Source organism: Lycorma delicatula, chromosome 7 (assembly GCF_047948215.1).
Source record: "Lycorma delicatula isolate Av1 chromosome 7, ASM4794821v1, whole genome shotgun sequence".
Lineage (NCBI taxonomy): Eukaryota > Metazoa > Arthropoda > Insecta > Hemiptera > Fulgoridae > Lycorma > Lycorma delicatula.
Window position 1 is genome coordinate 11,222,901 of NC_134461.1, and position 15,379 is coordinate 11,238,279.

At 30.9% G+C, this 15,379-nt stretch overlaps 1 protein-coding gene across 3 annotated transcripts in view; it reads left to right on the forward strand.

Moving 5' to 3' along the window:
• The window catches only part of Atf6 (bZIP_ATF6 domain-containing protein ATf6), a 112,521-nt gene extending 98,098 nt beyond the window's left edge, over positions 1–14,423 (forward strand). For 2 of the 3 annotated variants that reach the window (XM_075370157.1, XM_075370158.1), the window contains 4 exons: positions 6,667–6,954; positions 8,819–9,018; positions 11,056–11,226; positions 12,561–14,423. In XM_075370157.1, the coding sequence (XP_075226272.1) occupies positions 6,667–6,954; positions 8,819–9,018; positions 11,056–11,226; positions 12,561–12,721 (820 nt within the window). In that variant the 3' untranslated portion in view covers positions 12,722–14,423. The remainder of the gene's footprint in view (positions 1–6,666; positions 6,955–8,818; positions 9,019–11,055; positions 11,227–12,560) is intronic. The other variant, XM_075370155.1, reaches the window with a different exon arrangement.
• The last annotated feature ends 956 nt before the right edge of the window (positions 14,424–15,379 follow it).

Consider the following 15,379-nt stretch of genomic DNA (forward strand, 5'->3'; position numbering starts at 1 on the left):
AATTTGCAGTTTTTAGTTTTGCGATTATTATAGAATATAATACTGAGGGAAAGAATCAGAATGGGTTGAATTAATTTTGAGATACTGGTTTTTTTGGCATTTCTTAATGATTTTCGCTCTTCTGAGGCCAAGAATGTGAAATAACTGGAGAGAAATTCTGTGTATTTGGATGAATGTGTCTGGTGATGTGTTTTATTTAATATCCTAAAACTGGTGATCAAGTCATGAAATTTAGTTCAGTGAATCATGTACGAGTATATTGGACATTGATGCAATTGAACTGTTATTAAAATACTGGGGGATCTTTTATCCATGACTTCTATCACTAGTTAGGTTTATTTTAGTGATAACCTACTGGAGAATTTCTGTTTGTCTTAGTGTAATTTAAAAAAAAAATAATCCTTACTTAAAAAAGGTCAGTCCAACAATTCAGAAAAAAAAGTGGAGTGACCACTTTGAGAGTGACTATAGGAACCAAAGGGGCATAGCCCTTTTTGGGGCCGAATGTGAGAGGAAATAGTTTTTTAAACTATTTACTTGTCAACAATATGTTCTATAAGATTAAATAAAAATCTCTCTGCCATGTAAATCATAAACTTTTTTAAAATAATTGTAGAATACTACAGTAATATCATTTTTCAACATAATTTTCTTTACCCTTCTTTATAACATTATTGTGCTAGCTTCCTCATTTGCTAAAAATAACTGAGCCATGCTTGCACTATTCCTCCTATTTATTGGTTCAAAGTGAATCAACAGCCTCTCTTAATGTCTCTACGAGTTGACAAATTAAATACTATTCTAATGAGGTGAGACTATGTAGTTACTGTATAGAGGATGAGCCAATACTTCAAAATTATTTTTCTAGACCATTTCAACAGTAGTGAGTTTGTCATTTGATGGGTTTGTCATGTAGAAATATCATCTTTTGATACTAGTCCATGATGTTTGTTTCAATTTATAACATTAAGGACCTCATGGTAACAAGCACAGCTTATTGTTGAGGTTCTTTCCTGATAATTCATCAATATTGGACCGTTTTAAGTTGAAAAAGTCTGTAAACATAATTTTTCTTGCTGGTAGCCGGTTTTGAAACATTTTCTTGATTGGTGACTGTGGGTTTTTACATACCATGTCCTGCTACTTGAACTCTGGCCCATAATAGTCATGTATCCTATTTTAACACCGTAAATGATTCTGTTCAAGAAGGTGTTATTAAAAAAACTGCTTTGAAACACAGCCGGACTAAACTTACTGTCGACTGCTTTGTTAACATAGCAGTCCAAATGCATTTTTTGTGTGTCTTGGTATTTCATTACGTGTTATGAAAAAATCGATTTTGAAAGACATCTTGGCTCCACTTTCTTGACCGTAAGTCTATTGTGAATGATTTTGTAGCCAGATAAACCTTGACCGATTTGTTTAGGATCTTCACTTTCATCAGTCGTCATTCATCGATCTAACATAGTGATTCTCAGCCCTTTTAGTTCTATGACCCCCAAAAAAGTAAAAAAAAATACATAGTGAATATTTCGTGACCCCCCCTCCACCTACATCAACCCGATGAACTTAATTAAAACTATTTAGCTGCATTTTTAGTGTCGAGTATAAACATGCATGTATGAAGTGTACAAAACATAGCAATTTACAGGTTCCAACTTGATGTGTACGTCAGTTTGGTCTGCTTGCGTAATATTCACTGTGGGAGTGTCATGTTTGAATGCATGTTCAAACATGACACTCCCACAGTGATACACATGATACGTTTGAACACATCGTACTATAAATAAAAGAGGGGTAAGGTTTGCAAAATGTCAGCGTAGTTTTGAATGCAAAGATTGCATCTAGTGCCTTTAAGTTTTAAAAGCATATTTTTACCGAAAATAATAATAATAGAGGTTTCGGTTTTTTTAGTGTGCAGTCAAATGGTGTAACTGGTTTTTTTTCAATTAGATACTAATGCAAAATGGATAAATTTGTAAAAACATGAAGCGAGTCATTTACATCTAGTGAACCGATGGGTAAAAAGACAAGATTGTACAACGACAGTTATTTAACTACGGTTTTACCTCGCTTGATGGAAAGCCACAGTGTGTTGTTTGCTTTCAAGTCCTCTCCATTGAAAGCATGAAGCTGTCAAAATTAATTTGACACTGTGAAATTAAACATCTGGATCATAAAAGCAAACCTTTAGAATTTTTTGAAAGAAAATTTCATACTTTGAGAAATCAACAAGCTTCTATTTGTAAATCATGCCATACTGATAAAAGTACACTTAAACGATCTTATCTCAGAGCATTAAGTGTAGCTAAGATGTCTAAACCCCCATTCAGTCACAGAAAACCACACATTGCCTGCTGCAATTGATATGGTCTATGTTTTAATAGGTGTGTAAGAAACAAAAAATTGAAAAAACTTTTCTTTCTAATAACATGACATGGTTGCCTTTACAGATATGCTTTTGCCACAAAAAATATGTTAAGAAATCTCTTACAAATTCTTTGTAAAGCTGTAAAAGTGGTTAATTTTTTTAGAAGTTGACCATTACAGAATAGACTGTTTGCTTTAGACTGAATGTGATGAAATGGGCAAAAAGAAAAAATCTCTTCTTCTCTTTTCAGAAATGAGATAGTTATCATGGGGGAAGACCAGTTATTGGAATTACAAGATGGATTAATAATATTTTTTAGGGATAAACAATTGTCATTCTGTTTTTATAGAATGAGTTTATATTGCTAAGTAAGCAAATCATGTACAATAAATACATTCTTAATGTATTTTCACGTTTAAACAACTTGAATGTGAATTTACAAGGATGTGAAAAAAGATTTCATTAATGACAAAGTTCATGCATTCATTAAGATGCTTGATATTTAGGATTATTCATTTTCAAAGCAAAAATGTTGATATGGTTGCATTCCTTCCAATTATAGAAAAAATTGGATGAAGAAGACACTATTATTCACCAAAATTTGGATAATGTGAAGATGCATTTCTGTGAGCTAAAAATTCAGTTGGTGAAGTATTTCCCGGGAGATAAAAATGATTTCTTGTAGAGATGGGTACTGAATCTATTTAGCGAAAATGTTGTTGCAGCTGCTAAGTTACCGGTTGAGATTCTGAATCGGCTCATTGAAATATATGCTGATTAAACGTTACAACTACAATTCACATCTGATGACTTAGATACTTATGAATTGCTTGTAGAAGAGAATATGAAAATTTAGTCGCAGAAGTATTGAAAATACTTATCCCTTTTGTCTCATCTTACCTCTCTGAATGGGGTTTTTTGTTTTCGTTGTGCTAAGAACCAAATATAGGAATTGTCTTTTATCACTTGAAAACAATTTGCTTTTGTGTGTTTCTTACATAGATCCATGTTTGGAAAATCTTTTAAATCAAAAACAATTGTGACCATCTCGTTAATTTATTTTCTTTACACGTGCTTATAAATGTATGTAGAATGTTTATAATAAATGATTTTTATCTATAAAATGATTTCATTGTTTATGTGTAAAGTTGTAGGCTAATTTCACGATCCCCTTTCATATCACTGTAACCCCCAAGTTGAGAAATGCTGGTCTAAGAGAACAACATCCTGTATACACTCAATGACACTTGTGACTATATATAAGCATGTAGCTCCTTTATGAGTTACACAATCGGACCATTTTTCAATCTGTTTGTGCAAACTACATTGCAGCAGAATACTATTCCCACACTGTCCTGAAAATCTTTAATAAATTTTGGACCTGATATCTCTTCTGACCACAATAAACAGATTGAGTGACCACAGGTGATAGAACTGCCAACAGTAAGCAAATAGGGCTTTGTTTGATATTCATTACATAATGCATCTGACCTTGTAAAGTGTCACCTTCATAGCAGCAATCATATGATATTCTATTATTACAAGCACACAGTTGCTGCTGCCAGTGTAAATCAAAATTTAACTGCACTGCAGATGATTTTACACTTGCCTTTGTACAAGTACAGGGTGTCCCATATAAAACGCAACCCATCAATCACTCATCCATGAAATTTCAAAAGTCAAGCTTACTCCCCTACTCGTTACTGAAATGGACTCGTCCAACATCTGAACATCGCGGCGACGCAGTAGAACACTACTGATAGTAACAACAATGCAATCATAACGTTCATTGTTGAGTCGTACTTCATTACGAAATCAGTGGTTGCAGTGCAAGATTTGTTTCGCCATAAGTACCCAGATAAACCAGCTCCTAACAAAACATCAGTATTAAGGTTAGTTGAAAAATTTAGAGAGACCGGTTCTGTTAATAACAAGGAACACAAAAGATCTGCGTCAGTGTTGAATTCAGATACAGTCACTGAAATCAAAGACCGATTACTCGCCTCGCCAAATAAATCGATTAGACGTTTGTCTGCTGAAATTAATTTGTCTAAATCAACTGTTCATCGGGCGACCAAACAATTACAATTACAACCTTACCACATTCAAACAGTTCATCGACTTCTTGAGCCCAACAAAGAAAAACGGCTACAATATTGTCAACGGTTCCGTCGATTTCTGCGTGAGGGAATTCATCTTATGGATTCGTTATTTTTCACAGATGAAGCACGGTTTCATTTGGATGGCTACGTAAACAGCCAAAACTGTAGAATTTGGAGTGCTGAAAATCCCCACGTTTATCACGAAAATCAATTACACCCGGAGAAGTTGGGCATGTGGTGGCGATATCACGGAAGAAAATAATCGATCCTATTTTTTTCGAGTACACCATTAATGCAGAACGATATCAGGATATTTTATTTCAGATCACTGCACTCTTGGAAGAGGAAGACAGACACTGCTGGCTACAACATGACGGTGCGACATCGCACTACACAGGTTCGACTTCTGATTTCGTTGAGGACTTATTCGGTAATCGTGTTATCGGTCGAGGCTTGTGGCCACCAAGATCTCCAGATTATTTGACTGCGGCGGATTTTTTTCTATGGGATTACCTCAAAGAAAAAGTCTACAGCAACAAACCACGAACACTTGAACGATTGAAAGTCAATATTGAACAAGCTGTATTAAATATCCAGCCACAAACTTTGAAAAAACTTGCAAGAAACGCTGTAAAAAGAATTGAAGCTTGTATTCAAGAAGATGGCGGCCACTTCCAACATTTACTCTAAATGTAAGGTAATGGATGGTAATAATAAAAATTACATTTACATTTACACACGCCTTTTTATTATTTCAATACCTGCCAATATAAGTTGAGTTGCGTTTATATGGGACATCCTGTATTTTAAAGTTATTTTTATAAATAAAAAAGAAAATAGCTTATCTCTAAAAGTTATTAATTTTGAACTTTATAAGAGGGGTGAAATTAAATTTTAAGCTCTATGCAAATGCCAGAAAATTTCGTCATTGTTAGTTTTATATTTATAATTTTTGTAACAGGTTTATAGAAATGCCTTCAGAAATCTAGAAATAGAAATCCCCTGCTTGTCTTGTGAGAAGGAAAAATGATCACTTAATCAGCCCAGCTGAATATTGTCTTACAGGAAATATTTTATCGCACATCCAGTTGTACTGATGATAGAGAAAACGTGTTCATTAGCAAACCTGGAGCTGTTGCTAATATTTTAGTTTTTTATTCTCTAGAGAAAGATCATTGTTTTGTAAAATAGCTCATTAGGCGGTTAATAAAAAAAGTATTTTTTTCCAGTAATGTTGATTCTTCTATCCTTTGAGATCCAGATATTTTGAACTCTGCATCTGAATGAATTTCAGTAAAATTGGCACCTGTTGCTTAAAAAAAGTAACATCTACCTTCTGTCATGTCATTGCTTTGAGAAAAAACGTGTTCTTCGTTTTTCATGTTTCCTAATAAACTATGGAAATCCCTCTGCCTTATAACCTTTCTAAAGATTTTTTCCTGTTTGGGATGCAGGATTACACAAAATATACCTAATTACTGATTGCAATGCCTATCTGGTAAATTCATGTTATTAATTCTTTAGAAAATAATTAATTAATCATCATTTCATAAAAATTTATAATTCAATACACACTGGTATTTTTTGTGAAAAATTATGATGTATGATCAGTGAAAATTGAACACTGCCTAAAACTGATGGTTTTACAAAATTCTTTTATGTGTTGTTTATATATTCATGACTTAATTGTTATTAATTCCTAATAAGTAGCATTAACTGTGTTTTGCATATTATTATTGAAAAGAATGGTAGCAGTAACTGATGTGAGTCAAGAACAACATCTACTAGTTACTATGTTTACCCTCTCTTTTTGTGATTTATTTTCGTTTTAAGAGTAATTCATCTATACATTCTTGGTAGACTTGAGAAACATTCATTTTGCTACGCATATTGAGAATAGGAAAAATGTTAAGAGGATTATTTAAATGTCTGATTATTATTAATGTTTTTTCCTCAGCATTGGTGGGCTTGCAAAGAGTAGTTATCAACTAATGAGCTGAAATTCGGATAATAACTTGTATTAAGACATTTTAATATAATCTATGGATCTGTAAATAAATAAAATAGGTAATTTATGAAAATACTGAAATTTTTTTTAATTAAAATTTTTACATTAAAAGAATAATTTTTTAGTAAAGAAAAATGTTTGTTACTGCTTTTTTCAAAAAAAATAATGGTCTTTTATTATTTCAGATTGAATAGTGAATTAAGAAAGTGGATTGGAGTTGAGGAATTGAGTTTGGATACAAATGTTAACATTAACAGTAAGGATGATGATGATGATGATAATAATAATAATACTAATGCTAATATTAATAATAACCAGAATGAGGAATTTACCGACATTCCTTATCTTGGATTAAAATTAGTTAACGAAGGAAAAAAACTTAAACAATTGATGTTGCCCGATGTATCTACTCCGTTACCATCACGCCGTGCTGCTCCTGCAACCGTTACTCGTGTTAGAAGGAAACCCAAAATGTATGTATTTTTTTCAAGTATATTTGTTACATGAATAGATAAATGGAAGTAGCGAGTGATTAAACAATATGTGAATGTAATAATCATCAAAAATATATATATATATATAAACTTGTGAAAGATTGTAAATATTACATTTTAGATGTGCAACTGGAAATTTTAAATCTTTAATATTGTCTAGGACTTAATATGATGACTTAATTTAAGTTTTGTCTCCCTTTTGTTAATCATACATAATAAAGAGAAGACATTTATTTCAGTATAAAATAACTAGGGCCCTCAGGATTTTTCTTTGTTGCAAAGTTTTGAAGTTCACCAGTCCAAAACTAATAAACCCTTTTTTTACAAAATTTTGTGTTTACGATAGCTGTTCTAAAATTGACCGTGTTGCAATTGCAATTTCATGCATGCACAATAGGTACCAGGAATTTATATTCTCTTTGTGTGCCCATCTGCTCTCAATTTAGGTCTGTGCTAGTACAGCAGTGGTTGATTAACCAGGAAACCTGTTATCACTTTTGGCAACCATGAGGGGTGTGGTTTTATAACTTTTAATGATCCAGTACTGCTAAAATCCATAAATAATTATGTTTTTTGATAATAATATTATTACTTCTGTTGAGTCCATTCATTAAGAAAATTCAAGCGGGCATTATCAAACTAAAAAATAATTTTTAGCCTTTTGGAACTGCAAGGGAATCTTCTTGACAGTTTAACTTGAAAGTATGACTATGTCAGATATTTATTGTGAAATGTTGAAGAAACTTCAGCAGTCAATACGAAACAAGCAGCATGAAATGATCACAATAGTTTTGCACAACTATGTCAATTCAGTCCACAAATCACATATTGTAAGAATGATTTACTTGAACGGTTCAAGCAGTAGATTTCCAACTCTACCCGTTGAAGCCCAGTTTTGGCAGGCAGTGACTGTTACTTCTTTACCAAGATGGTCTGGCTGACTACCTGGCACCTTGAAACTAGCATGGAACTAATGAATAGTGTTAATAACCGGCTGAATGGTGGTGAAATGTTTTGATGATGGTTTGCAAAACAATTATTGTGATATAATTAATAAGTATCTGAACGTTAGCAGCAGCTACATGGGAGGAAATGTGAATATGTAAGTTCTATGTATTCAGTAAAATTTCTTTTCTGTATTTTTTCCTGGTAATTTGGAAGTTTGTCAAAGAATAGTACACATACATCTTGTTCTGCATATGTTGATCTACTCCATAAATCACACACTATTGTACTTGTTTTTTATCTGAAGGACATTTTAATCTGTAGTTATGAAATTTTATGAAAATCTAAAGGAATCTAGTGTAAGAAATAATTCACGTGATTTTTTGGTGTAATCTTTTCAATGAAGGAAGATTAAATATTCAAGATTAACAATGTCTTCTTTGATAATCCTCTTTTTATGACTGAAAAATTAAAGCCAAACAATTTTAAGTGAAATTTTTTAGGTTAAATTCTCTATATATTGATTATGTTATTTATTTATTTCTTCAGTTTTCAGCATCTTCCTATATTAGATTCTTGGTGAACTATTTGAATACAAGAACTTTGCGCCAAATTAATTCCTTGATTACTGTCTGAAGAAGTTAAGGGATTAATTAACTAATAGCCGCCTTGATTATTTTTTATTGATATAAACAAGATCAGTATTGGATTTCTTTATTACATTGTTACGCGTTTGAAAATATGAACTAACATAAAAGTCGGTTACATTTAGGAACTTCTATAAAACTGAAGGAAATCAAAAGTTTGTTATAGATGGCATTTCTTGTCGACATAATCTATAACATCTTCTTCTTCCAAAATTTTATTATTGAGATTTTGTTTTTTTTTTTTATTTTAGGCAACGTAGATTGTTTCATGAAGTGGATTTACTTGGTACACAAGTTGAACAGAACGGTTTATTGCATGCAATTAGACGTCGTGATGATACATTCTATGTTGTATCTTTTTCCGGTGACCATTTGCTACTACCTGCAATCGCACATAATAACACATTGCGTCCCAAGATGTCCCTTGTGCTGCCTTCTTTACACCTAAATGGTTTGTATCCAAATTAAAAAAAAATTCATTTAAATATAAAATTACAGTAAAAATATTTTGTTTTTGAAGTATGCTTACTGTGAGAAAAACCGTACATCGAATTTAGAATCTCCTCCTTTTTGAAGTTGGTTATAAAGGAGCTACATTTTAAGTTTAGTATATATTTATAAACTTAAAATAACATTTAATATTCTTTATAATTATCAGAGAAGAAAGCCATTCTATTGGCATAAATCTATTCATAAAGTTATATTTCAGTAATTTTATCAACCTTATATGTCATACAGAATTGAGTCCTAACTAACCTGCCTCTATGTAATTAATAATCGCATTAATTAGATGAATTGAATGTATTGCAATGGAATGTATTGAATGTAGGGAATTGCATAAAAGTATACCACAGCTACAAACAGATGTGCATGCATATTAAGCTGTGTAAGTTGCGCTCATCCAGTCTGTAAACACTCCTAAAACATACTAAGTAACAACAATGACAATTATATTTTTGGAACAAAACATAACAGAGACGGAAATTCATGTCAAAGTAAAGAGAAAGTTTCTAAGAATCTACCTACCCAGTAGATTTTGATTTGTACTCCTTTTGTTGCCATGCAACCATCAAAACAATATTTAACCTTACCCCATATACAAAACAAGTTCAGTGATCGGATGCTTTAAGCGGTCCAAATTTGTTATTTGAACAGATAAAGTGTGTTGTGCCTTTACAAAATCTCATGAGTAAGCACCTGTAAGGGAAAGATCTGGAGACCTTGGAGGCTAAGCTATCCATCCTTCTTGTTTGACCTGTTGCTGAGAGAAATGTATCATTTAGGAAATTCTGTATGAGTATAGAAAAAATAAAGGAACGGTGTCTAAGTAGAAATCTCAGCAGTATTTGGGACATTGCACACTGTTCTAACTTACCCAGGAAGTTGTTTCCTGTTATAGTTTTTTCAGCAATGAAGAAGGGATCAATAAATTTATCTTCTTAACGTGCATCAAACGTTAACTTGCTGTCACTTTAATGTTCCATAATGGCATGTAAAAGTTTAGTTTTACATATTTGAATGTTATGCTGAAATAGCTTGTGCTATAAAATAAAACTTAAACTTTTTCACTTAAAATGAATTAATTTTGTCTTATAAATAAATTTTATGTAATACCTGAATTTTATTAGCTATAAAGCATAGTTGTTTATTTAAAACAATTAAATAAACAGTTGTTTATTTATGTATTTTCAAAAACAACTGTTCACAACTTCTGCACCGATTCTTTCAGGCTATGCAATTAATTTGTTTGCATATCTTCAATGGCCGTATCACCTTGATGGTCTTCGTGATCTGATGCTTCAGTAAGGTGCTCGTTTTTTCTTTGAGATGTTATCTCATATTAGTTAATATTATTTTTGTGAAGTGGTAACTCATTAAACACTGCTGTGTTCATGCCTATCAATGTAACAGACTCAAACTTAACGACCCATAAAACACACTGAACCTTCCTCTGCGTTGTAATCACAGTAACTGATGAGCTTCATGTGATTATTGGCACAGTCTGCATATGCTGGTACTAGTACTTATTTACATATCAACATTATCAGACTCAATAATTGATATTGATAAAATTACAACAGAAAAACAATTCTGAACATGGTTTGATGTTCAGAAAAGTAACTATTTTCAAGATTAATTCATTTTTAGAAGGATTTGCACTCGTTTCACTGTTGAACATAGTATATATTTATGATATTCCTAATCCTCATGATTCATAATTTTGTGGTATGAAGTATTTCTTATAAACTTATTTTTTTTTAGAAAATATGAGTAATAAAAATTATATTTAAAATAAATATAATTATTGCATGTAAAAAAGTAAAGTTATGCTTAATTTGTCGCTAGGATATATTCTATGTTATATTACGTAAAAAATCCTTGAAATATTTGCTGTAGGTATTTTTAACAGTGTAGTTTCTTATTGTAATGCACATTTTTAAGGTGTTGGTAAATTTAACTGATAATAGAATTTGTGCGTTTATTTTAGGTACTCTTAATACTGCAGAGCCGTTTACGATGATGCAGATCGATTGTGAAGTATTAGATACAAGATTGGTTGAGTTGAAAGAGGCAGATATTCCGCCACATTTGCGAACAACTGGTGCTGCATCTAATAATCAAAATGATCCACCTCCTCAAGAAAATATGACTGATAGCGGTCGGTATTTATATTTATTATTACTGTTACAAGAACTTAGCATTAATAAACATTTATTGTTATAATTATTTATCTGTAATTTAAATAATTTTTCTACACTATTCTGTAAGTGAACTCTCACCTTTTTTATTTACTATTATTATGGGTGAAACCTTAACTAGGTGAAAAGAAAAACAGAAGTCCATATACTAGAGAATAGTTTTTTCACAGATGATATTTTTGGAAAAAAGGAGGATGTTGTCCAAAACTTTCTTTAAAAGAAATAAGAAAATGGGATGAAAAAAAGCATACAGAAAAGTAAAACGTTACCAACGAGGAATGATTAAAATGGAAAATATAGTTTTAAGAAACTTGGAGAAAACACTGGAAAATCATTAAACAATTTTCAAGTATTTAGGTTACATATATAAGGGTGGTGAAGATAAAACAGAAAATTGTTAACAGAGTCCAGGTGGCAGGAAGATTCTACTTAAGTGTTAGAAGTTTTATGCAGTATAAGAAAGTACTAATGAAATATAAACAGGCAGATTTTCACGATCTATATATCCATATTCTAATAAATGATTCAGTCTTCTAAAAGACAGAACAAGAAATGCTGAAATAAAGATGAAAAGTATTATTGGAGAGAACAGAACAGGGCAGAGTTTGTGCTTGCAGAAAATACATAGTAGAAGATTATCAAAAGAAAATGTTTAAGTATAATTGGAAAAATACCTAAACGAAGACCAAGGTGTTAGATTGTGTAAAGAAACTTGGAAGAGAACAGAAGTGAAGAAAGTTTTTGAGGAGAATTGGTGAAGAGACGACAGAATTAATGGAGGTCCATGATCTTAGTCCTACCTGATATTGCCCGATAAAGGGTCACGATCGTTGTGAATCATCATGATTAGTATGACAATTGATAAAAGGAGATATGATGATGATTCAGGTGAATATAAAATCTTATTTGCGATGTAAACAGTTTTATTGCAGTTTATTACAATTACTTATTCAAATTTTGTTTACAAGTAAGCTGTTTAATTTAAGTTTTTATTACAAGAAAAATCATGATTTATAATTTTAATTGCTTTAGAACAAACTCTTTAAATACATATGCACTCCATTTTTAATCAATAATTTTTAGTCGCTTAAATTTTTTTTGAAAATGTCTTATCTTTTTGCGATAATGCTCCTAATTCTAGATAAATATACTCCAATATCAGTAAAAATTGCGGGCAAGACGGTTGTCCAGCAGGTTCAGTAATTTTTTTAATGCCCATTACTTTTAATAATTATGATTTAGTACGTGTAATTAGTGTATTTGTCGTGTTTTATCTATGTATTTGTTTCAGCAGCAGTGCACCAAAGACCATACAGGCCATATTTTATGAGATCTCATAAATCAAATGTGAAGAATAATGATTTTAGTACAAACAATATTAAAAATGAAGGACTAAATACAGATTACGCAAGTTTGTATAATAATGCAAGAGATGATCCTACTAGATTTCCTTAATGATTATCTATTACTTAACGCCAGTTAATTAATCATTAATTGTAATTACTGTGAATTAGTTAATTATTATAAGATACTTCTAAGAACTGGTTTAATTAATTAATTATATATTAAGTATTTCTGCAGAAAAATTTGTTGATGTTTTTATATGTTTTGAATATTAATTATTTAAAAGTAGGTACAGTACTGTAGAGTTAGGTTAATATGAAAACCTAATTGTAGGTATTTATAGACTGGGTTTTAGTAGAACTTTAAAAGTTTGTTTTTAATAATAGTTTCTAAATCATTGTGAATTATATGTGTTATTATTGTTATTTTATGTTTATTAAAGGTTTATATATAAAAAAATGATTGTTTGTTGAACTGACATGAATGCATATTATTATTTGATTCATTTTAAATGTATTTATATTGTGGAATTTTGTGCAATTTTTTATAATATAGTTTTTAACTTATTTAATTCCTTTTTTATTTACCAAAAAATTTATTTATTATTAAAAATACTTGGGTTGCTGCAAACCCACACAACTTTACAGACTTTAAAGAAGTGAGGTGTAAAAATAAGTTCTAAAGGAGTTGTTAATATCTCAGGTGAAAGCTTTTAAAACCTACCTGAATTTTGTGATTGAAAATTAAGCTACGCTGACATAATAGTTTATTTTTTATAAGAGATATTGAGAATTTTTTTTTTGTTCTCAATTACTAATGAAAGTGTAATATTTAATCGTTTTTAAAGATTATAATAGATTAAAAAAAAAAAAAACTAATTAAAATACAGGATAAAACAACAAATATATTTCATTTTTAGGTATGTAAATATGTCTATATGCTAGATACTTTAATGTAAGAAAGTAGTACTTTTCATAGAAATAAAAAAAAAGAAATTCCAGATTAAGGGCTTCAACCAGGAAAATGAAAAAAAAGAACCCTTTTCAACACATAACTGTTTAGTGAAAATGTATTTTAAAAACAATCAACTCCTGAGCCAGCTTCACAGTAGTTGGTAACTTATTTAAAACTTTTCCTTACTTTTTTGTTTTATTTGAGTAGAATTAGCTATATTTCAAAGGCATTTCAATCATTAGGTTTATTGTGGCAATCCCAGACACAAAACTTAAGCGATCATAGGGCCCCTTAGTGGATACCAAGGATACATTCTGGTTCTTGAGGTAAAGAAGATGACTTATCATCAGAGGAATGGAGAAAAATGTTTTAAGGTGCAAAATTTTACTGGAGATATGCAAGGAGAAACGAAACAGTGTGTGTATTCCAAGAATGACTTTGATTGATGAGAGTACAAAAGGGTTTTCATTGAAGAGACTTCAGTTCCTCTGCGATTAGCTTTTTGTATGAAAAAACCTTTGAATAGGTTGGTATTGATTTGAGAAGAGGTTTTGGGCATGGGCAGTTGTTTATTGCATTATCAAGAGTAAAAGCGTGGAGTGGAATGAAAGTGAAATTGTCTTCAGACCATAGAAATAAATGAGTGAAAAATGTTGTTTTTGGAGAAATTTTGGATGGTCTAGACTGATAGTAGAACAGTAATTTTTGTTTATTGAAGAGAAGAATTTTTTAAATATAATAAAAGAATTGCCTCAAGGTTTTTTGTTCGTATGTTTATTAATTTTCTTTTATATATTTACATATATGTTTTTATATTTATATGTTTATAAATAAATTTAAATTATACCTTGTAATATCATTTTATAACTTATCCTTTATCCTTTTTTTTTCTATTAGCCCCCACCAAAAAAATTCAAACTCCCGATGCCTATGCCTGTTTTTTCTGTTTAGTCTCTGGAACCACCATAAGGTATTACTTTAGAGGATGAATGAGGATGATATGTATGAATGTAAATGATGGTGTAATCTAATACAGTCTTATTTCGACCATTCCTGAGACGTGTGGTTAATTGAAACCCAACCACCAAAGAACACCAGTACCCACGATCTAGTATTCAAATCTGAATAACAGTAACTGCCTTCACTAGAAACCGATCTAAACCAGATTTAATCAGGAATATTTGCTGATACTTTTTCGCTTTTCCTTTATCAATTTTCATCATTCAAAAAAAAATTTTTAACAAGAAGTAATCAATTTTGGACACCTAATAGTCCCATAACGAAACACCGCCTGCCAGGGCAACCCACCCGGAGGGCGTGCCATAAGCACATTGGAAGAAGCTAGTAAAAAATTAAAATAATTAAATCAATAAATGGCATACATAATAAATAAAGAACCTGATTCTTTATTTATTGAAATGAAATGTGGCAGAAAATAGACATACATTTTCTGTCATAAGTTGGTTTGTCAACTGATTTTCAAAACTAAGGTGTCATTTTGTTCTAGTAAAATGTTTATCATTTTCTTAAAAACACATAATATGATAAAAATTTAAATGGTCGCCATTAACATTAATACAGTGAAATGCTAAAATTATAAAATAAATTAAAAAAATAATCCGCCATCAGTCCCAAGTGCAAAATAAAATTCATTTCGCAACAGAAATTCTACGAATATCTTTAAACAATGTCAGAAATAAGTTAATTAAAATTGTAATAATTTTTTTATTCGAATTTCTCCAAAGACGCAGGGAGGGAATTCAATTGGTCTTTAAAAACCTCTATTTAACAACTTTTTTCTGGTATTCTCGATTT